The 22,714-nt window shown below is 39.7% G+C and overlaps 3 protein-coding genes across 7 annotated transcripts in view; 2 read left to right on the top strand and 1 right to left on the bottom strand.

The window, feature by feature from the left end:
- The window catches only part of zgc:162200 (protein bicaudal D homolog 2), a 42,262-nt gene that overhangs the window by 17,085 nt on the left and 2,463 nt on the right, over positions 1 to 22,714 (bottom strand). For 2 of the 4 annotated variants that reach the window (XM_028582353.1, XM_028582351.1), the window contains 8 exons: positions 19,260 to 19,365; positions 17,805 to 17,879; positions 17,410 to 17,490; positions 15,599 to 15,685; positions 7,787 to 7,906; positions 5,391 to 5,723; positions 1,263 to 1,475; positions 904 to 1,056 (listed from right to left, as the gene is read on the bottom strand). In XM_028582353.1, coding sequence (XP_028438154.1) covers positions 904 to 1,056; positions 1,263 to 1,475; positions 5,391 to 5,642 — 618 coding nt within the window. In that variant the 5' untranslated portion in view covers positions 5,643 to 5,723; positions 7,787 to 7,906; positions 15,599 to 15,685; ... (1 more) ...; positions 17,805 to 17,879; positions 19,260 to 19,365. Of the gene's footprint in view, positions 1 to 903; positions 1,057 to 1,262; positions 1,476 to 5,390; positions 5,724 to 6,732; positions 7,111 to 7,786; positions 7,907 to 15,598; positions 15,686 to 17,409; positions 17,491 to 17,804; positions 17,880 to 19,259; positions 19,366 to 22,714 lie in introns of those variants that run through there. The other 2 variants (XM_028582352.1, XM_028582354.1) reach the window with 2 other exon arrangements.
- On the top strand, positions 7,149 to 10,812 carry apex2 (APEX nuclease (apurinic/apyrimidinic endonuclease) 2). The gene is made up of 6 exons (XM_028582358.1): positions 7,149 to 7,340; positions 7,439 to 7,522; positions 7,773 to 7,953; positions 8,256 to 8,399; positions 8,736 to 8,805; positions 9,478 to 10,812. Exons 1-6 carry the CDS (start codon positions 7,226 to 7,228, stop codon positions 10,630 to 10,632), a joined length of 1,749 nt encoding a protein of 582 aa, XP_028438159.1. The 5' UTR covers positions 7,149 to 7,225; the 3' UTR covers positions 10,633 to 10,812.
- Positions 11,740 to 22,701, top strand: LOC114558387 (sodium-coupled neutral amino acid transporter 3). 2 transcript variants are annotated; one of them, XM_028582361.1, is made up of 17 exons: positions 11,740 to 11,920; positions 13,522 to 13,655; positions 15,609 to 15,720; positions 15,895 to 15,979; positions 16,119 to 16,234; positions 17,439 to 17,512; positions 17,618 to 17,710; positions 17,811 to 17,892; positions 17,993 to 18,075; positions 18,257 to 18,315; positions 18,419 to 18,556; positions 18,764 to 18,843; positions 18,969 to 19,069; positions 19,232 to 19,356; positions 20,904 to 21,048; positions 21,155 to 21,258; positions 21,371 to 22,701. In XM_028582361.1, exons 3-17 carry the CDS (start codon positions 15,680 to 15,682, stop codon positions 21,473 to 21,475), a joined length of 1,431 nt encoding a protein of 476 aa, XP_028438162.1. In that variant the 5' UTR covers positions 11,740 to 11,920; positions 13,522 to 13,655; positions 15,609 to 15,679; the 3' UTR covers positions 21,476 to 22,701. The 2 variants fall into 2 exon arrangements, with proteins under 2 accessions (XP_028438162.1, XP_028438161.1); XM_028582360.1 differs by lacking the exon at positions 13,522 to 13,655.

The following is a 22,714-nucleotide window of genomic DNA, read 5'->3' as shown; positions in this document are numbered from 1 at the left end:
GCTGTTCTGCTGCATGGGTAAACTACTATAACATGTATGTGACTTGTATTCAGTAGATCACAACATTGTGTTAACTTCAGAGAATTTTCCAACTAAATGCTGCCCGTTTGAGATAATCTCACCCATTACCAAGCATTCAAAGCTTATCTGGTCTGTCAGTTGCTGGCTGACACAATTTCTGACATGAGTAATACATTCCCAGAACACATCATTAAAGCATAAAGTCATCCAGGGATTGAAATATATTTGGAAAATGAGTGTCCCGCAATTACTTGTAAATTGTGAAATTGCTGAACTGGAGGCCTGGTTGCCATAGTGATACTTACAACTATAATTATCTCTTTATTTCCTGCTGTATATTGCCAGTGAATTGTTTCACTGGACATGATGACTGGTTCTCAGGAGAGGCAGCCAAACTGGGAATTCACTGACAAAATGAGCAGGTAATCAAGAGAGGAACGGTTGTCCTTAGCTGTGGGAGCTACTTCTTTTCCCCCCAGAATAACAGCATTAATCACCCAGCAACCAGCCTGTCCAGTCTTTTGTATCCGAGTTGTAAAGTTGTGTCAACAAACATGTGACGGAAGTTTGTTTCATGCAAAGCTGTTTTGCTCTCATACAGGTAAGGTAAATGTAGTGTACTACAACAACAACTTTAAGATAGTGTGTTAACAGCCACCTACATGTACTCCATAAACACAAATAGTCTATTGTATAGTACGTTAAAAACAAATTTAGTTTTAAAAATCTTTTGGAAAATAAATAGGGATAAAAAAATAAAATAAAATAAAAGTAGCACAATTTTTATTTTCACTCAATTTCATATTTTACAGACATGTTCAATATAACCATTCTGGATATTTACAGTTTTGAATCTTTATGTGTGAGTGAGTGATAACTGACCTGGTTTTCCTTGAGCACAGACACCTGTTTTTGCAGAGATATGTTCTCATCTTCTAGCTCGCCATTGTCCTGCAACTGGCGCAGCTCACGTATTTTATATTCCTTCATCTCCTCCCTCTGATGGCCCTTTTCGGCCTCCAGACACTCACACTCCTATAGAACACAATCCACAGTTAAATCAGTTCAAAGCACAACATTTAAACTGCTCAATTACCAATTTCATGTCACGCACAGTTCATTTTACTTTGGGAAAGGGGCTCAGTGGTTCAGGGTTCGATCGCACGTATCACGACAAGACAGGAACTGGAAGTATACAGTATTAACACCAGTATGCAGGTGCACTGAGTGAGCCACCATACCTTCTTTAGCTGGGTGGTGACCCCCCCCAGTCTATCGATCTCTGCATGGGCATTGCTCAGAGCAAGGCGTGCTTGCTTGAGCTCCGCCTGGACTTCCTCCAACCGGGTTGCCATGGCAGCCTCCTTAGTAGCAGTCTCCTGCAGCAGGTTCTCCTCCCGGCACTCTCCATCAGCAGCTGCACGCTTCTGGCTGCTCACAGAATCTGCAAATGCCTTTACACAAACAAAAATGGTTAAGGCAAGGGCAAAATCTGCAGTATTTAGAAGGCTAAATGCATGTATGTTTAACATAGGAACAATATTTGCAGTGCTGAAATACAAATTAATTCATGCTGTGCTATAGCAAATCAAGAAATGTAAACGTCCTTAACAGAGGAAGAGAAATAGGACTTTACTGACAACTATCACATTATGGTATACCGTATTAGTGAGGAAATGGCTGCAGCTTTAACACCATTTCACACTGTATTTGTATCTAGCCGATTTGATACAATGAGCCGAAAGCATTACACGTCTTAGTTAGCACTGTAATAGTTGGCAGGCATTTCTTCACAGCTTGCCATAATCAGTAGCCTTGACACATTATGCATCACTGACTGCAGATGAAAGAACTATCAAATAAGGTATTAAATGAAATGAACATGCTACTAAACACGCTCAACTGATCATGGTGATGTGGTTATGTAATGGTGCTAATTCACAACACATGAGTCCGCTCTGCTCTGCTAAAACCCTGCCAAAGCCTAGGTAGGTAAACAGCCCAGACATGAGGTTTATGCAGATTATACAAAATAGCTGAAATTCTGTACCACTACGTCCCTTAAGATGTAAAGAGCTTTGCTTGATATGTGGTTATAAAACATCAGGATGGAACAGTTTTATTGCTATTCTGGCACACATTTAATGCTAAATTTCCAACTGCATGTAAGCAGGATTTTTAACTTCTCAATTTAAAAAAAAAATGGATGGAACAATTGCAGAAACAATAATCTGCCCACACTGCAGGATTAGATTTTATGGGATTACCTTCTTATAAAAAAAAAAAAAAAAAAAAAAAACTGTTTTAAAAAGCCTGTTTCAGCAATACTAAATACATGTATGACCAAACTGGTGCATTTGTGACAAAGTTAAAAATCAGGAAACAATATGAATCCCTCACACATCAGTCATTCGTATGTCAACTAGAGCTGTCAATCTTTCTCTATAATACCATTCAAATTTCAACTGTTATTTTGTTTATATTCTAATAAAATTTGGGGGGGTGCTGTCGAGCGATGAGCGAGTAGGACGCACTCACCGGTAGCTCCAGCAGATTTTAAGTTTAACACTTCATTTCGACAAAACCACGCGAATGACAACTTGAGAAAATTCTATATATACACTGTATGTATATGTATATGTATATATATATATATATATATATATATATATATATATATATATACACTCTGAGAGAAAAGAAGACCGTGGAAAATGCCGAAAAAGATCAATGCAAAGGTGGACTTGAACAATGAAGCAGGCCCAAGTGAAGCCTTGGGGTTGACCACAGAAGCAAATGCTGGAGGGGCCGCCCGCAGAGCAGACAACAATGACGTGCTGGAGGCTATAGCATCGCTCCACTCAGAGCTAACACTCGTCAAGTCAGAGATTTGTAAGAAAATTGAAGCTGAGATCTCAGAGGTTAACACTACGTTGAGAGGAGAGATAGCGGCACTAAGAGACAAAAATTACACAGCGAGATCAGTGCTAATAAAATTTGAATATTTAATGCTCAAATGCAGCCTGTTAAATAATATGTACTACACTACTCAGGCTTATGCATTGTCCATGCCACTATAAACATGTGGTTATTACACGTTCTGGCAACTACAGGGACTCCTAACATTAGCCTGTCCTTGAAGGGGACCTACGTCATGTTGCATTGCATAAACTAAGTAACAAACGATGCCGTCACTACTATTTTAGTGATTTATAAGCAACCAGTTTCTTGCAGATTGTCACCTTACTGAGAATACAACTAGCTATTAGAAGGTAATATTTGAAGTCAATGCTAACTGACAGCTGTAGGGCCGCTACCATAAACTATAGCTATCTCAATTAAGCTCCTAGCTACGCTAACGATAACGTTAGCTTAGCTAGACCTTACAATGCCTTACGTTTCTCACTCCAGCTAACTTTTTGTTCATAAGACGTGACATGAGTGACACATGCAGGTAAAAGGCGAGAAGAGGGAGATTAGCTATAACGTTTGCCAAGATATTTATATAAAAGTCACATTTGAATAGTAATTTCAGCATTCTAATAGAATTGATTTTTTTTTTTTTTTACTTTTCAAATTATATTCAATTTTTGGTATTTGTTCCAACAGCCCAAATGTCAACACAACCACGGGCATAAGAATATCATAAATATTTCCACAAAATGCAACATCGAAAGAGAGAAATTAATTATCAGCTAAAGTACAACTGTACAAACTATGCTTCACTTGTATAAACACAGATGATGGAGAGGTTTTCTTACTTACATACTTATGTTACTGTGCAATGGTCAATTATTTAAAAAGAAAGTGACATAATTAAAAACAAAATACTGGGAAGCCCAATGAGAAGCACATGTGGCAATTTCAATACATCTGTGAAAGACATGGATTACATGTAAATCTGAGCTTTGACATATTGGTCAATCTTTTTATCTTGAATATCCGGCACTAACCTAATTCAATCCTTAATGCTATGCAGTTAAGGATCAAAATTAGTTTAAAGGAACACGCCGACTTATTGGGAATTTAGCTTATTCACCGTAACCCCCAGAGTTAGACAAGTCCATACATACCCTTCTCATCTCCGTGCGTGCTGTAACGCTGTCTGACGGTTCCAGCATTAGCTTAGCCCAGAACAGATCCTGCAGGTAACTGGTTCCAACTAGCCTACTGCTCCGAATTGTGACAAAAGTGACAAAATAACGCCAACATGTTCCTATTTACATGTTGTGATTTGTATAGTCACAGCGTGTACAAAAAACAACGTAACATGACACACAGCCATCTTCTAATTGTAAACAAACCGGGAACTATATTCTCAGACAGGCTTGCTGAGAGCATATCACTCCGCCCAAGTACTATATTCTTCCGCCTGAGAATATAGTTATAGGTTTGTTTACAGTTAGAAGACGGCTGTTTACAGTTAGAAGACGGCTGTGTCTCATGTTACGCTATTTTTTGTACATGCTGTGACTCTATAAATCACAACATGTAAATAGGAACATGTTGGCGTTATTTTGTCACTTATTCGGAGCAGTAGGATTACTGGAACCATTACCTGCATGTTCTGTGCTGGCCTGATGCCGCTGGAGCCGTCAGACAGCATTACAGCACGCACGGAGATGAGAAGGGTATGTATGGACTTGTCTAACTCTGGGGGTTGCGGTGAATAAGCTAAATTCCCAATAAGTCGGCGTGTTCCTTTAAGATGAAGAGAGAAAATGTAATACTTTAAAAAGCACCGGATAGGCTGACTATGGCTGTTAAATTTCGAGTCCAGTGCCTCCGATGCCATCAGCATCAGATGACATATGAGAGCAAAACTGATTGCATGCAATCACAAGCCTCTTTATTGAAAGTATAACATGAGGTCACAGCTGTAAACAGAACTGTCATTGTGGTAGGAGAAAGAGAGAGTTAACCAAAATGCAATGAAGGGATGAGCAATCAAATTCATGTCATAGGTCGCTGGTTCAAATAAAAAGACAACAACGGTATCTTTATGGGACTACTAGGTAAACAGCAAGCAGCTCCTTGGCTGTTAAATTTAAATGGGCAGATTAAATAGATAGCATTTTGATTTTGACTGCTTTTACATTTTGCCAACATTGTCAGTGACAATAAGTAATTTTACAAACAATTTTTGTACAAACTGCACATTATCAAACTTATTAATTTAAACAATTTTTTTTTTACAAAAGGCAAATAAATATAAGTTACTTTTACTGTGCAAAAGTAATGTGTAGAGAAAGAAAGGTCATAAAAGAGTAGTTTGTTATTGGTAAATACCATGTGGAATGCTGGGGGTATGAGAACTTCACAAGCCTGATTTTGTCTAAATATAACTAGAAGGCCTTGGGTGTTCCTACCTCTCTGAGCTGCTGTAGCTCCCCTTTGAGGGTTTCATGCTCCTCTTCCAGCTGCCTGTATTTAATCTTGAGAGCACTACTTTCCTCCAGCACCACCAGGCCATAGCGGGCTGCCTGTAGCTTTTCCTCTGTGGCCTCCTGGAGCTCCAGAGTCAGCCGTAACACCTCAGTCTTCAAGTCTCTGCTCCCCATCTCGGCCTCCTCTTCGCTCTCTAGTGCTGCACCGGCCGAGTCTGCATCTGCCTCCAGCATCCTTGCTTGACCTCCCACTTGTCTGTCAATATTCTACTGGGACACCTGCCTCCTTCACCCGCCCACTCTCATCACTCCACACTAGAAGGAGAAAACACAAAGATGGTTATTATGTAAACTTCTTACAACAATGGCCAGGGTGGGAAAGAGGTTTTCTATTAGTAATATTGTGCCACCAATTGAGCCAACTGTATTGGGTGTGTAAATGTGATTGAATCATATTTCATCGTATTGCAGCGAATCGTTTCAACATCAAATCGAATAGCACTAAATTGTTTCAAATTAAAATGTATCGTCCCTGAACAGAATCATAGCCCATGTATCTGGATACGTATCGGATCGTCCTATAAGAGAGAGATGCACAGCCCTAATAACTAATAATTTGGACCTACAACTAGGATATTAAAAGCCGAAGTCAAAGTTAGTAAGTAAAATGTTAGCTTCACAGTCATTACAGCTGGTTGAAGTGCCGTATCCTTTAGTGTTAATGGATTATGGTCTCTTTGACCACCCGTATTGACTGGGTGGGGCGGACTTCCCCCACTGCCTCATGTCCTCTTCTTTGACCGAAGATGGAAACACCAGCCGCGTTGTCCGGTGCCAAGTGATGCATCCCATAAGCATCTGTTTCTCCTAGCCCTCAAACTAGTTATTTGTCGCATCAACTGAGATTAAATTAAATGAGGTAAATATGTTGGTATTCTTCATGCTCCATCTAATTCCAAAGTAAGCTGGTATCCTAAATGATGAATAATATTTATGACAGTGATACGAAATCTAAGACGACACCAGACTTGGAACAGGATACGGCCGGACAGCTAACGTTAACGTTAGCAAGAGTGACGTTAGTTTCCAACAGCAAACGACACCACAATGCAACAAATAATGTCGAGTTGAAGAATTTAGCTAGCTATAGCTTCTTGGCTTTGTAATTAACGTTACTTAAATTTAAAACAGGCGTAACGGAATAGACATTATATTGGCCGGTTCACGGGGTTGTTCTCCGGTGGTAACGTCAGTCGGAACCTGCTGTCAGACAAGCTAATTAGCTAACGCAAGATAGCGACTATTAGCCAAACTAGCTACTCACCCTCTGGTTTTATTTCAAAGATGGGGCTTGCCAGTTGCAAGCAAACGTCCACTGTGTACTTCCTCCGGGAACTGTCAGCAGCAACGGTTGCTAATCACAATAGTAGCCAGAGGTACCATCCCAGGTTACTGAACAGCCGCTTCCCTTCCTCCCACCCGGCTCTCTGGTTTCACAGTGGTGTCAAAAGCGCGCCGAAAACGTGAAAGCAGTTGCCCCCTAGCTAGGCAACTGTGCAATGCAATTACACTAAAATGTCTTTATTTTTAGTATTTGGGTGGATAGGGACTTTGCAGTTTATCCAGATATCGAAATGTAACATCATAGCAAAAAAATACAACTATTTCATTTTATGAACAAACACGAAAAAAATGAGAAACAAAAAAAAAAAAGATTAGTGAAAAAAATACACTTCCGCTCGAACTTTTGCTTCCTTTTTACTTCCGGATGTTCACATTCTGGCTGCAGGTTAAACAACGTTCCGTGGTTTTACACAATGAAGATCGTTACCTGGAACATAAATGGCATAAGAACTTTCAGAGGCGGAATTAAAAATGCTCTTGATTCACTGGATGCAGATATTATCTGTGTTCAAGAGACAAAAGTGACAAGTAAGTGGCGTTTGCAAAACGTGGCGGCGGCTGTCATTTAACACTCCCAAGTCTGTCTGTTAGAAATACAAGTTAAACCCCAAATGTGTCCCCCACAGGAGACTTGCTTGATGAAAGAACTGCCATTGTTGACGGCTACAACTCCTATTTCAGCTTCAGTCGAGGACGCAGCGGCTATTCAGGTTCATTGCAATGTCATAACAATTCATTTTGTGTCTTTGAGTCATAACAGTAGCCTACTGTTTTCTCTTCCCAATTATATTTTGTTTACCAAGACAAGAAGACACAATTCCCATAATTAACTAAAGTGAACGGGCACTTAGTTATTATAGTAACAGAAGATCCATGCCCATTGTTATACACGCTTTAGTTGCTGCTGACACACCACAGCTTACAAACTAACAATTCATCTCCAATTCCTGACATGCACAGGGGTTGCCACTTACTGTAAAGACAGTGCCACTCCATTTGCTGCTGAGGAGGGTCTCACGGGTCTGCTGACCAACCATGAAGGGGCTGTTGGCTGCTATGGTGACCAGACTGAGTTCTGTAGCGAGGAGCTGCAGCTTTTGGACAATGAAGGACGAGCGGTTATCACACAGCACAGAATCATGTAAGAGAAAAACAAACATTCTACTTTGCTTCTTGCATGTTATATGTAGGCTACTGTATTGGGTATTTCTCTTTGTTCATATACTCACATAAAAATAGCAACTATAAATGCATTAAATACCCCTTGCAATCTTTAGTAGCAGCCAGATTTTGATCAATTTGGAGTTTCCTTTTACAATAATAATTGTTGATCAAAACGTAACTGTTGATACCACAAGGGAGATTCCAATGTGTGTGTACTTTTATTTTTTAAAGTAGCTGTATATTACTATGCCTCTTTTTGACTCTGTATTTCCCCCACAGGTGTCAGAACAAAGAGCAAACTGTTACTGTAATCAATGTATACTGTCCACGGGCTGACCCTGAAAAGCCGGAGCGAAAGCAGTTCAAACTGCAGTTCTACAAGTTGCTTCAGAGTCGGGCTGAAGCTATACTGAAAGATGGGAGGTGAGAGTTTCCACAGACTATAAATAAAGATTGTTGTTACAATAAGGGCACAGGTGTATCCTGCCTTTTCCACAGATATTTTAACTTAATTTCTAACAATGCAGCCTTTTACCAGTTTACGGCTGTTGCAAATTTGAGCTCAAGCAATGGCACACATGCTGTCTGTGCACTTTGATATACGTATGTTTCATGTCATGAGTCAATAAAACCTTAAAGCAGTTAACAATGTGGTAAAAGATTATTTTGGACAATGTGTATCATGAGAGTTTTTGCTTACTCTGTTATCCCCTCTTTTTTAAATTCAGAGTTAATGTTCTTTTCTCTTCTATTTTTCAGCCATGTGATTGTTTTAGGAGATGTAAATACATCTCACCGGCAAATAGACCACTGTGACCCCAGTGATATTGTAAGTAAGTTTAGAAAACTGTTATATGAATGTTTTGTTTTTGAATTTGTCTCTTTTGCCTCTTCAATATATATATATATATATATATATATATATATATATATATATATATATATATATATATATATATATATATATATATATATATATATATAATATATATATATAGGCATTAGCCTATTTTTGGGGGCTTTTCCCTTTTATTATTAGTAGAGACAGTGGATAGACATGAAAGGGGGAGAGAGATGGGGGATGACACACAGCAAATGGCAGCAGGTCGGATTCGAACCCACGCCGCTGCAGGACTCAGCCAACATTTGGCGAACGCTCTTACTGGGTGAGCTAGAGGCCGCCCCGCGGAGAGTTAAATGAAAAGATTGATTCCACTCTCTTGTCCATATGGTAAATATGAAGTTAAAAGTCAGCAGCTGGTTAGTTTAGCTCAGTATTAAAGACTGGAAACAGGGGTAAACGGTAAGCATGGCTCTGTTCAAAGGTTATAAAATCCACCCGCCAGCACCTGTAAATCTAATATTTCATCTGTGTAATAGCGTCAAAAACAGAAGTGAAAAAACAAGTTTCATTGTAAACTACCCAGCTGTATCCCCCTGCTTCCGATTGCATGCGTATTCATAATAATGAAACTCCTGCTTTGTCTTTCACATTACTTAGGATGATTTTGGTGAAAACCCCGGGAGGAAATGGCTGAATGGCTTTTTGCACAGTGGCAGACGAGAGGCAGAGGAAATGAATGAGCAGGAACCTGGGGAAGAATCTGAGGTAACCTCAACGGATCCCATCCACAGTGGAACATTTGTGGATACCTTCCGCTATTTCCACCCAACTCGCACCAGCGCCTTCACATGCTGGTCCACTCTCACTGGAGCGCGGCAGACCAACTATGGCACACGCATTGACTACATATTCGCTGATTGCCAGCTAGCCAAGGAGCAGTTTGTGGCAGCAGACATCAGGCCAGAGGTGGAGGGGTCGGACCACTGCCCTGTGTGGGGGCAGCTGAGCTGCTCTCTCCTGCCCAACTCCAAGCCTCCCCCCCTCTGTACACGCTACCTGCCAGAGTTCGCTGGCAAGCAGCAGAAACTCTCCCGCTTCCTTGTTAAGGTGGACCAAAAATCAATTCAGCCTGAGCAGAGGGATGCGCTACCTGGATCTCAAGAAGAGGAGGAAAGGAGGGAGAATTTAAACCCTTCCAGAGCTGGGATCGTCTTTGGTAAAAAACGGTTATTAACATCGGACTGTGTTGTGCCAAAGGGGAAAAAGACTAAGACAGTCAAGACCTCTTCAAAGCCACAGGGCAGCCTCCTTTCCTTTTTCAAACCCAAACTCACAAATGTCGTTCCCTCCCCTGAAGCCTCGGTCAGGCAGTGTGAAAAAACCCTCCGCGTGGATGAAGTTACCTCATCACAGAACTCTCAAAAAGCGGCCACAACTAGCGAGATCAGAAGCAGCGTACCTGGAGATACTGAGCCTGTCTACGGTTCCCAACCACAGCGCAGCAGTGGCACCACCACAGAGGAAAGTGACAAACCGACGAAGACACACACAACACATTTAACCCCACAGCCCTCTGTGGGATGCTCAGATGCCAAGAAAGGGGCATCGTTAGGGTTTTGGAAGTCGGTGCTTCATGGACCTCCCCCGCCCCCCCCCTGTAAGGTCCACGGGGAACCATCTGTGCTTCGTACTGTGAAAAAGGAGGGTCCAAACATGGGCAAACAGTTCTTTGTGTGTGCCCGTCCTCAGGGACATGCCTCCAACCCCGAAGCTCGGTGTAATTTCTTTGCATGGGTCGACAAGGGAAAGTGACATGTTCACTGTCTGGACCACAAGTTGTTTTTTCCTGACTCATTATTATTATTATTATTATTATTATTATTATTATTATTATTACAAGCTCTAGCTCAAGCAAGTATTGTAAGACTACTACAGAGATCAGATCATTTCACAGATTTTAATTGTTGACTTTTTTTTTTTTTCTCTGCTAACATTTAATATTAAAAGACAGTAGTTTTCTAATACTTTGAGTTTGTTTTTATTTGTTCTTGGATCTGAAACAATTAGGCAATTAATAGATTAGTTGATTGACAGAATTTCATAATCTTTGTGTGAGCAAAAATGCTTAATATCAGGTTCCATCTCCTCAAATGTGAGGATTTTCAACATTTCCCTGTTTTATATGATTGTAAATTGAATAGCTTAGAGTTTTGGAATGTTGGTTGCTCAAAGCAAGCAATTTGAGATGTCACTTTGGGATCATCGGAATTGTGTTGTGCATTTCCCACCATCCCCTGACATTTTCAGACTAAAAATCAGTTAATTTGGTTAATTGAAGATGAATCAATTATGAAAATAATACTTAGTTTCAGTCCTAGTTGTTCTCATGATATAAAACTGACATATAAAGTTGGGCTGTGTAGGAATGGATGAGTTAAATTCTGATGGTCTATTTTGATAGCATTGAATCATCACATCTGGATTCCGTTGTGAGTCATTGTATTTGTATAATTTACTTATCAGGGATTTTCTCCGTTACCTCAGTATTTCTGCCCACTAGATGGCGGTGGTAGTGAGCTGATGACAAAGCTGAAGCGCGGAGAAGAAATGTAAAGTAACTTTCCACAGCAACACATTTTGCTGACACTACCAGCTGCATAACCACATTATAACCACTATAATGTAGGGCAGTAAGCAGAGCAGAATTTAGTTATTTGTCCGCTTTAGACGTTTACATTTCATTAGAAACACTCCTAGAGTATTCCAAGATGCTCCTGGGGTAAATCACTAGGATAAATGCTTACAGTGTCCAATATATACAGTTCCTTTACAGTGTTTCATATAGCAACAGAGAACCACACGTGGCCTGATCAGTCTGCAGGAACAGGGAAGGGCTTATCTTGTGACGGGGCAGGAAACTTAACGCGCAAAGTTACTACCTCCCTCCTTTCCCCCATTTTTCTCTCTCCTCTTACAGCGTCAGGGAGCTTCATGGCTCTGCGAGAAGCAGATTTTGGACGTGAACCAGCCAACAAGTTTTAACTTTAACCCTGTTACTTCTGTCTAGACTGAAGACATCCATCTGACTGTTAGTAGCGAGGTGAGTACCAGAGGAAGGCCTGCAGGCGAGCACTCCACAGCTACTCCAGCATTTGGACCACGGCACGATTTCCCATTCATACATGCAGGGAGATGCTTCAATTCCTAAAACTAAATCCACTGGCAATGTGCTGTCATAATGAAAGTAGAAGTACAGATACAATTATTCCCAGCTGGTTTCTGCTTTAACCTTTCAGCTGAGGATATAATGCTGACCTTTTTTTTGACATGCTGGCAGTTCTGTTCAGCACAGAGGTGGGATTTTACATGACTTACTGAAATGGGAGATTGTCTTGGCTGCAAATACTGGCATCACTGTTTGGTACAAAAATAACATTTGAAGTGGTTTTATCAAGTCAAAATGCCTCCTAATTAGCTAAAGTTTTCACATACAAATATGTAATTGTATATGTTAGTTGATTTGTTCTGGTTTTCCCCAAATCACTTGTTCAACTGAGGGGTCATTTAAGGCGACGAAGGTAGCCATGCTCTGTTCATTATAGAAATTCCGCCAATCTGTACAGACCATGATCTTAATTGCTTACAAACTGCTCCAAATGGCCTGAACATGACACAATTATTGAAATATGGAAGTGGCGTTTGACTTCATGTCCAGATTTCTGAAATCGAAACAAAAAAATTCTTCCATCTGTGACACTGCCACTAGATGTGACGTAAAAACGATGAGAACAGAAAAACACATTTTCCAGTAAAGGATTTGTGTCATGCTGAGATAAAGAAAACGTGGGTGTGTCTTGGGTGTCATATCTCAGTGAAGTTCAACTTTATCAGCCAACTGAAATGTCGTCCCCAATAAGTGGATGACAATTTAATTCTGCTGAACGAGTAAGAGGTTGAGCACGTGTTATTGCTCTATTCAGGAAGTATGCTATGCTGCACAGCATCTCCTTATATGATGTAGACATGTGGAGATGTCGTCTGTCTTCGGTCATTGACAGAATGTTATAACACTTCAGTTTTCTGAGATGCTGAAACTATGGAAGAACATATAAAGAATCTGTGTTGTGTTTATTTCCACTGGTGCCTGTCAGTTCAGGACTTACTGTTTGTTTTGGATCAAGCGTATGCTCACTTGTAAGCATGCACAATGTTTCCACTCTTAAGCACTATCACATGTGGGCAATCTTAAAAAAGCACTTATCTCCTAAGCTAATTACCATCACTGTGACTTCCAGCAGGATGCAAACTGTCAGTGAGTATCGACCCATGCTCTGACAAAGCCCCCCTCAGTTGACATCCACTTTTCCCCTCCTTTCCACTTGCATAGTCTGTAATGACATGGTAATTTGTCCCCAGTATTAACACCAGAAGCCCTGTTGATTGGATGGGTTATTGGGATTACCTGTGGCGTTGAACTGCGGACTGTCTTTGAAAACTAACCGGCAATTAATTTACTTTGTTTAAACACTAGTGTGGACACCTTTTAGAAGTAGACACCTGTTGAGAGGATCCCCACAGTCCCATTGCAACTGGCTCTACCTGTGACGGGTTTAACAAAGGGTTAAGTAAGGGTGTTCCCATTTCCCGCTCACTCCTCCCAGCCTCTAATCTATCTCACTCTCTCCTCTCTTCACTACCAAGGAGCTTTGGAGAGACTCATAAGAACCAAGCTATACACAAAACATTGGAAGAGTCTCAAAATTGAGTGAACTTGCACATGGATTTATTGGGTCAATAATCAGAAAAGAAAACTGGCCTTGTTCTTGACCACCAAGGTAAGTTCATAGAAAATGTGTGTGTTTTCAGATGTTAAGGAAGAAGGGGGAGGGCTAACTGTCAATAGTGAGCTGGTCTTGCGTCAGAAAAGAGCCATGTGGTATGAACTGTTGGATAGTAAGGCTGCAGTAATATCTACTGTGTTAAATTTAAATGTAATTGAAAAAATTAACATATAGATTATTTGTCATATTAAGATATATTTCCTTATTGTAAAGGGCATGTGGGTAGGTTGTTTGGGGAAAAATGTTGTATAGATGAATGGTAAGGGCAGGAGCACTTTGTTGTTTTTATTACTTTTTCCACTCTTTTACTGTTTCCACTATGTAAGGCTGCCTTCGAGGCCAATGAAATATCTGACGTGGAACAAGTTTGTTGTTAAAAAGGTTTGTCTAGGTTCTAAATGCAGAGCATCAAAATCTGCAGAAGCAGAGTTGAGGTTTCGGGCCAAACTTCAAATACTTCCAAGGTGTATGGAGAGGGGAAATAAGTCTAAAGAGACCAAAACTCCAGCAACATTTGTAGTAGGCCTATATCTAACAACTTTATTGTTAGATTGACGCGTTTCAGCAATGGCCCTGATGAAGGCCACAAGACGCGGTCTTATAATAAATTTGTCTTATATACTACAAGTGTTGCTTGAGTTTTGATCTCTCAATTGTAAACTCTGCCCTTCACACAGAGTGGTAAATAATCCATGAAAGTTAAAAGGACAAAATATTTTGGTTTATACTTTGTTGGTTGTCTGTTGGCCGTTAGCCATGGGAAAGTCGTTAGGTAAGTAGCTAAAAGAAAGTTACTCAACCCAAACTTGACCCGAGGCCAGTATGAAGGGAAAAGGCTACTCTGTATTTAGGCTAAATAGCATGGTTTAAACAGGAACCCTTTGTTTATCTCTGTGGCCCACTGCTATCAACCACCAAGCTGTATGGACTGTTGGACATCCAGAGGCTTGTTCATTGATGAGCGTAGGAATATAAAACATTTTGGGGTTTGTGTGTAAAACTCTTAAGGAATGGCACAATGTAGTGTGAGTGTGTGCTTAGGGTCAGATGTGAAAATCCTGAGGCCTCTGACCCACAGAGAACTGAAGTATCCCATGACCTTGTGGCTGCAGCACAGACCTACGCTCATTCCCAGAGCCCGTCCATGCCAGCTTTGTGTGGCCCACAACAAATTAGACATTTGTTATTGAAAGCCTTTCATGTCACACAAGCTTTAAATGGACTTACAGCCCAAGTGTCTCTTTTTTGCTGGAATTTTATTTAATGAACAATCCCAATCACAGCAATATTGGAGTTTTTTTAAATCACCATATCTGAAGTAGGGAGCTGAACTCCAAAAATAAAGCAGTGTCAAAGGATTTTTGTATTCCCCAAAAGAAAAAAAAGCAACAGTTGTGTTGTCCTTGGCAAGCAGAAAAAAAATTTCAGTGGTGTGTGTCTCAGGACTTTATAAATAGGTCTGCCCTTTTGAAGCCACATAGCATTTTCTGTTTGTATTACATTCACCATATTCAGTGTTTGTCGAGTGATGTGGCTTCCTTCTGTTCCAAGTACAAGTAACTAGTATGTTTACATTAAAAGGCTGAGGTTATATTAAGGACATTTGCCAGTCTGCCACTGTAATATGACTCTATATTTATTGTGGACCAGAGCCAATGCTTCCCATCAATCTCATAAAAGTATTCTGTAAATACATCGCAATTCTCCCTCAGCTTTTTGGAAGATTCTGAGATATTGTCTTAACTTGGTAAAGTGATGCATACATACACAATGAAAGTCAGACTGCTTGCAGTTTTCTTCACGTCATTAAAAGTTGGTGTTTGAATGTTACGCACGTTATGTAAAAACAATCCCAGCTGACATTAAATCTTTGTGCAAAAAATAATGACCAAATTTGTAGGAGATTACCATACATTTAACAATGGATTTCTCTTTACCTCCATCCAGGTGATCGTTTGAAGGGGATTCCTTTAGTCCAGCAAAAGTAGATCTCTCAAGTCACAACGCCAGCAACCAGAATGGAGCTTCAGAAGATGAATGGACACAGCAGGGAAGATGGGTAAGACTCACAAATGAACAGTAATTACTGGCACAGGAACAACATATCACAGCAAAAGGTGTTAGAAGTTCAAAGGAATTAAAATGTTTTAAATGTGTCTTTAAAAGTGTGTCTTTGAAAAAGCGACAGTATTTTTGTGGCTCCTTCAAACCAGTGATTTTGATTCCATTGTAGGTTTGATGGGCTGGATACCTTGGCTGAACATGAGGAGTTTCTCCCACATAAAACTGGTGTCAAGAAAGAAAACCTCTTTACAGATGTGAGTGCTTTTGCTCAACCATATGTTGAAATACGTAGAAGTCAGATTGATTTGTTGTATCTAAATGAGATACAGTAAATAGTATGCTGTTGATGTGATTTTTGTTTGTGAATTAATCTGTGTTGTCCTCCTCCTGCAGTTCGAGGGAAAGACTTCATTTGGCATGTCCATTTTTAACCTCAGTAACGCCATAATGGGCAGTGGAATTCTGGGCTTGGCTTTCGCGATGTCCAACACCGGAATCATTCTTTTTCTGTGAGTATGCAAGCCAAACACACGGTCCCTACTTTGGCTAAACTTTGTGCCTTGCTGCATTTGTCAGTGTGTTTGTATGTGTGTCTACCCATGTAGGCGCATGCTATTTTCTCACAGCACAGTATTTTAAGTTGTAATATTGTCCCATCTTGTCCAAAGAGAACAATAGTATACTGATTTTAGCTTCCTGTAAATAAAAATATATTTAGTATTATGGTCAAGCCAAATGTGCCCACTCATTGAGGTTACAAGAACAGAGCAGGGCTGTTTGACATGTAGACTGACACGGGGAAGATTTTTTAAAAGAATTTTAGGTCATTTTCTCCTCACTTTTTGAAAAAAGGCTATTTCTTAATGGCTTCTCTTAAAAACTAATATTTTTATATTGAGATAGTTTTAACATAGCTATTTTTTGTATTTGTGCATGGTTGTTACTCATTTTATATATTTTACTATGTACTTCCTAATGCTGTAAAGCCCTTTGGGCCTCTTGCTTGAAAATTGCTACATAAATAAATTATAAATAATCATTATTTTGGGTTCAAATTTAGGGTTAACACGTTAGAATCAGGATTAAGTTCATGTTGGTGGACCAAGATTGGATATAGTCAACGGAGGGTCCTTATAAGGCTAAAAGTAGGGCCACAGGGGTGTGTGTGTGTATCATCTGTGTATTAGTGTTTGGGCATGAATGTGTGGTGGCAAGGGAGTGGACTCTGTGCTTGTGTTTCTGTCCGTCTACCTGCGTGAGTTGTTGGTGTAATACTGTATACACAATGGCTCCCATACGAAGCCTGATCTGTCAGAATCTACATTAGAGCTCATACACACGCAGCTTTCCTAAATCAGATTTGAGTGGATAAAAATAGCCCGTAGTGATCACATCCAAGACACGCCTGCCTGGAAAAGTCCTGTGCTATGTGGCAGGAGGGAGGTGGAGGATGGCTGGAGAGGCGGTCTCTCAAAGCCAAACTCACTTGTGTGCGTGGAAAAAGACAAAAATCACAAGAATTGCTCATTACAATGTAGTTTCTGAAGAACATTTATAAAGAATAGTTTTCTTTCTCTCTTTCTTTTTCTTTATTTATTTAGATTATGAGCATAGCTTTAACTCTAATAAAAATAATGTCCAGGTTTGTGAGGCTGTTGATACATTAAAAAAGAATTACATTTACCAACAGATCTTAGTTCTTGTGTGTTTCAGAATCCTCTTGTTGTCCATTGCCATTCTGTCTGCATATTCAATTCATCTCCTACTGAAAAGTGCTGGAGTTGTTGGTAAGCCAGACTCAACACACATAATTATAACATATGTAGTAGCGACATAGTCAATCCTGCATTCTTAAGTTATCACACTCATATATGTATATTGTTTTTTTTCAGGCATCCGGGCTTATGAGCAGCTTGGGAATCGGGCTTTTGGTGCCCCGGGAAAAATGCTGGCCGCAATAATCATTACAATACACAACATTGGAGGTATTGTCATGCCATTTTCTTCCTTTGATGTTTATGTCTGATAATCTGTAAATGAAAGCATGTGCATATAATCAGATTGACTGTTTTCACTTACTTTTAGCAATGTCCAGCTACCTCTTCATCGTCAAGTCTGAGCTCCCACTGGTTATTCAAGCTTTCCTGGGTAAAACTGAAAACACAGGGTGAGTGTCAAAGTGCTATTCTGACAACGATTCATGTGTAGTTTCAGTTTTTTGTTTTGTGATGTGCTGATTTTATTTATTTTTTACATCTGTCTCTTAGAGAGTGGTTCTTGAATGGAAACTACTTGATCATGATTGTTAGCATTCTCATCATCCTTCCTCTAGCAATGATGAAACAACTTGGTATGTTTTCCATTCTTTTGTCACATTTTATTTGTTTTCTTCTTTCTTACTTTTAATTCCCCATGCTCCCTCATGTAACAGCATGTCTCCACTACCTGTTTTTTGTCGTGCTTACATTCATATGCTGTACTTCCAGAATCCATAAATCATTCTGCAACATGTTATTGACATTGCAACACAGGTTACTTGGGCTATACAAGCGGGTTCTCCCTCTCATGCATGGTGTTTTTTCTGATTTCGGTGAGTATCAACTGTTGAGCCAACAAAGATATACATACAATTACACCAGCTGTTCCTCCGTTAAATATTTATCTTTGATTAACTAATGGGTGTGTCTCTCCAGGTTATCTACAAGAAATTCAACATCCCATGTCCACTGGATAATGAAAATCATAACATGACTCCTATTGCCGATTACCGCACTGCCACTAATGGGACAGATGACTTCTGTGAGGCCAAACTATTTACCACGAACTCACAGGTAAAAAAAATTTCACATTGCCTGTCTAGTTCCCTGAATCATCTGCTGTATATTTATTTTTTGGTCAACACGGCAGATTGACAACATATTCTGCATGAGAGTGTGTTATGTCAACAGTGGTGTCTGATATAAAACAAGCATTAGATTGTGTTCCTCAAGCCATGTTTTGTGAGTTACTCACTGACCTTTGGCATGTTTGGCTTGTAGACAGCGTACACCATCCCAATTCTGGCCTTTGCTTTCGTCTGCCACCCAGAAGTGCTACCAATCTATACTGAGCTAAGAGAGTGAGTCTGAATATCGTTATATATTTCACAAAATCCTAATGTGGGTTTCTTAATAGGCACAGAGAGAGCTGTGCTAAAAAGGATTGGTAAAATTAACGTAATTTTTCTGCTTGGCTTTACCCCAGTGCCACCAAGAAACGTATGCAGGCCGTTGCCAACATCTCCATCCTTGCCATGTTTGTCATGTACCTGCTAACGGCTCTTTTTGGTTACCTCACTTTTTATGGTAAGATACTCTTTACTCCTGAGATTCAAAAATCACCCTTTTCTTAAGTTGTGAATGGAAAAAAATTCAAATGAATGAGCCACTTGTACCCATAGCATTTACCAGTGTTGTGAATGAGGGAATAGACCACGTGAGATATGTAAATGGTTTCTCTGTGTATAGGTGCTGTGGAGTCAGAGCTGTTACATACCTACAGTAAAGTGGACACCCTGGATGTCCTGGTTCTCTGTGTGCGCCTAGCTGTGCTGGTGGCTGTCACTCTCACCGTTCCCGTGGTTCTTTTCCCGGTAAAACATCTATCCACAACAATATTTGTTTTGATTTCCTGACACTTTCCACACATTAAAATTCATCACACTTTGCATGATAAAAGTGGATTCAAATACCATAAATAAAACAGTCACAAAAGGGGAGATTATAAAAATTAGTTGAATAATTGATTTGTTAAAATGTAACCACTACTTTGCTCATCGGTTAATTCATACATCAGTTCAAGAAAAATGGTTCCAGCCTCTCAAATGTAAATATTTTCTCTAAAGAAAAGGTCTAAAAGATAAAATGTAGTAAAACCATTTCTTAAAGAGATAAACATATGTGTATGTGTAAAATTCAATGCGTACCCCATTGTGGAAGATACTGTATCATCTGTGAAACAATTAAAATCAACATTATAAATGATGACTCCTAGTGGTAGAGACTTAAGAGTAGTGGGCCCAGAATTGAGCCATGTGGCACTCCACATGCAATGTTTATTCTTTTTTTGAGACAAAAGTCTTAATTGGTCAATAGGCCAGAGACTAATTTATAAAATTTGACTTTTTCCTTCCCTTAATCCTTCCTAACAATGTTGTTAAGCAGATCCTGAACCTACAAACTGCACATCGTAAGTCCCTCAATACTGCCAATGTCGTCTCTACACCAAATAACTGATACTGCCAAAGGATCCATGTATTATCATGGAATAAGACAAGTTGTATATATCAAGCCACTGAAACTGTCTTACTGTTTCAGTGCTGTGCCTGTCATGGGTGTAACTTCTGAAACCAGCAGTTTATGTTTTAATATGTGTTGACTGTATGGAGCTTGTTCTTTTCTTTTTAAACGTTCCCTCTTAAATGGGTTGAAAACATCCACATTACAAGGAATTATTAAGCAGAAAACACACGCTGTAGTTGTAAACCTTTAACCATTAGATTAAAGAAATAGTTTGACATTTTGGGACATAAGCTTTTTCACTTTCATACAGAGAGTTAAGATGAGATTAAAACCACTCCTATGTCTGTCCATTCAATATGAAGCTGGAGACAGTTAGCTTAGTTTAGCATAACGAGGGGGGAAACAGCTAGCCTGGCTCTGTACAAAAACTCCTCTAAGCTCACTAATTTATATGTTGTCTGTCATGATCTCATTTGTTTTAATTTCTACAAATAAATAAATTTCAAGCGTTGAGTTGTGGTTTTATAAGGGAGTTATTTACTTGGGAGTCTCCACTGGTTGTCTGTGGTGAGTTTAAGAGGCACTGGTAGGCTTTGAACAAAACCAGGTTAGCCATTCCCTGTGCTAAGCTAACCAGCTGCTGGCTCCAGGTTCATATTGAACTGATGGATATGAGAGTGACTCTCAACAAGAGAGCAAATGAGCATATTTCACAAATATGATGAAAAATACCTAAAATGTCAGCTAGTTGGGATGGAATTGACGCCTACAGGAGCTTATCTTAAATATAGCTTTTCACAACAGCATTTCTATAACACTAATGTTACCTGTGGTGATAAAACAAGACCATAGACCAACATTTCTCACTCCTTCCTTTGTTCCTTCCTTCCCTCTGTAGATCCGCAGGGCCTTGCTCCAAATCTTGTTCCCTGCCAAGCCTTTCAACTGGTTGGTACACATCGCCATTGCATTTTGTCTAATTTTTGTGGTCAACCTCCTGGTTATCTTCGTGCCCTCCATCCGCGACATCTTTGGTCTCATTGGTATGTTTGCACAGGAAGAACTATATCATCTGTAAACTGTGTAATCACTTACGGTGTACAACATTACATGAACTCATTTCCTCTTTCTGTTCTTCTCCATCTTCAGGAGCCACATCTGCCCCCAGCCTTATCTTCATCCTACCTGGAACCTTCTACGTCCGTATCGTTCCTGAAGACCAGGAGCCTTTTCTGTCCAGACCCAAGATTCAGGTACAACTCAGTTCCTCCAGCTATCAAGGACACTTTGAATTTAATGTGGGTCATTTAAATGTCTATGGTATTGTTGATACAGTTATCCTTTTATTTCCTTCCACTCCTGTAGGCTGCATGCTTTGCTGCACTGGGATTCATCTTCATGATCATGAGTTTGTCGTTTATCATTATTGACTGGGTGACTGGCGAGTCTCGAAGTGGAGGCGGGCACTAGTGGTCGTGACTGAACAGAGATACTACCAACAGAAGGCCAACAAAAGTTCTCCCTGTCATTAAATTACCCCATAATCTACAGAGTATTCATCTAAAGCCTACCAGGAAAGGTTGGCAGGACAAGATGAAAGATAAGTCAAGAACCTTCGCCTACAACGAAAAAATAAGTGTTTTGACATGATGGGGCTGACAAAAAGCCCTGTACTGAAGGAGATGCATGAGAATAAAAATACATTTGTTTTCTGACGGAATAAAATCTCTATGTCACGCCTCACAGTAAGGATGTTGTTTGGAGGCATGTGTAGAAATGCAAAAGACAGCAAAAGGTTTAATGGGAACAGCATGACTCAAATGGAAATCCCCTTTTAGAGTATGGATATGTACAGTTCCGTGGAATAGCTCAGTCATTGCCAAAATCCTTCCAGTCCACTTCCTTACCGTCTCAGATCTCATAGGACAGAAATTTGTATCGGAAGTCGGTTTGCGTACAAAAAACATTTTAGTTTGTTCCTCCATCAGTTGCTGTTTGATAATACATTTAGGACTGTAAAATCTACTGGTGCTGTATGTCCAAATTTCCCCGAACTTCAGCTTAATATGACCAGAGAGGATTAGTCTGCAGTTTCACACAACCATTCCAATCTACCAAAGTACAAGTTTGATGACTTTTACATGAAGTTTTATTAATGTTTTTAATGTGATATTTTTTTTGTTAATCTATTTTGACACGTAACATTACTGTTGTAGAGGGGATCATCTTCAAAGCTGAGCCTGAGGTGATCTTTAATAAATAATCCATCAGATACGGTGCAATTTGTGGTGTTCGGCTGCTGTCCAAGGTCAAACAGACAGTTACGGACAATCACGTGTGAATCGATGGCCACAGAGAGGTGGTTTGTACTAGTTTTTATGAATTCCTAAAAAAGCCCTTATTGCAAACCAAAGAATATATTGTGTCACATTGAAATTGGTTGTGACACACTTTTTTTATATGTTCAGCAAAGGCCAATTAAAAGTGTTAACATTTTGTGACTGTTGTAGCAGTCATAGAAACTGTTCCTAATGGTTGAATAATGACCTAAGGGGTTTAAGTTAAAATGGAGTGTTTTTTTTTTTTGTCTTAAAATTTGACTAAAAAAACGTTTTGACTTTGTTATTCATCCTGTACATATTTTAAATTAATTTGAATGTCTTTATCTGTCAATAAAATATGTCTTTAAATTTGTACCAAAGTTTCAAG

The sequence above is a fragment of the Perca flavescens genome, chromosome 7 (genome assembly GCF_004354835.1).
Source record: "Perca flavescens isolate YP-PL-M2 chromosome 7, PFLA_1.0, whole genome shotgun sequence".
NCBI lineage: Eukaryota > Metazoa > Chordata > Actinopteri > Perciformes > Percidae > Perca > Perca flavescens.
This window is presented reverse-complemented; position numbering and strand designations above follow the sequence as displayed.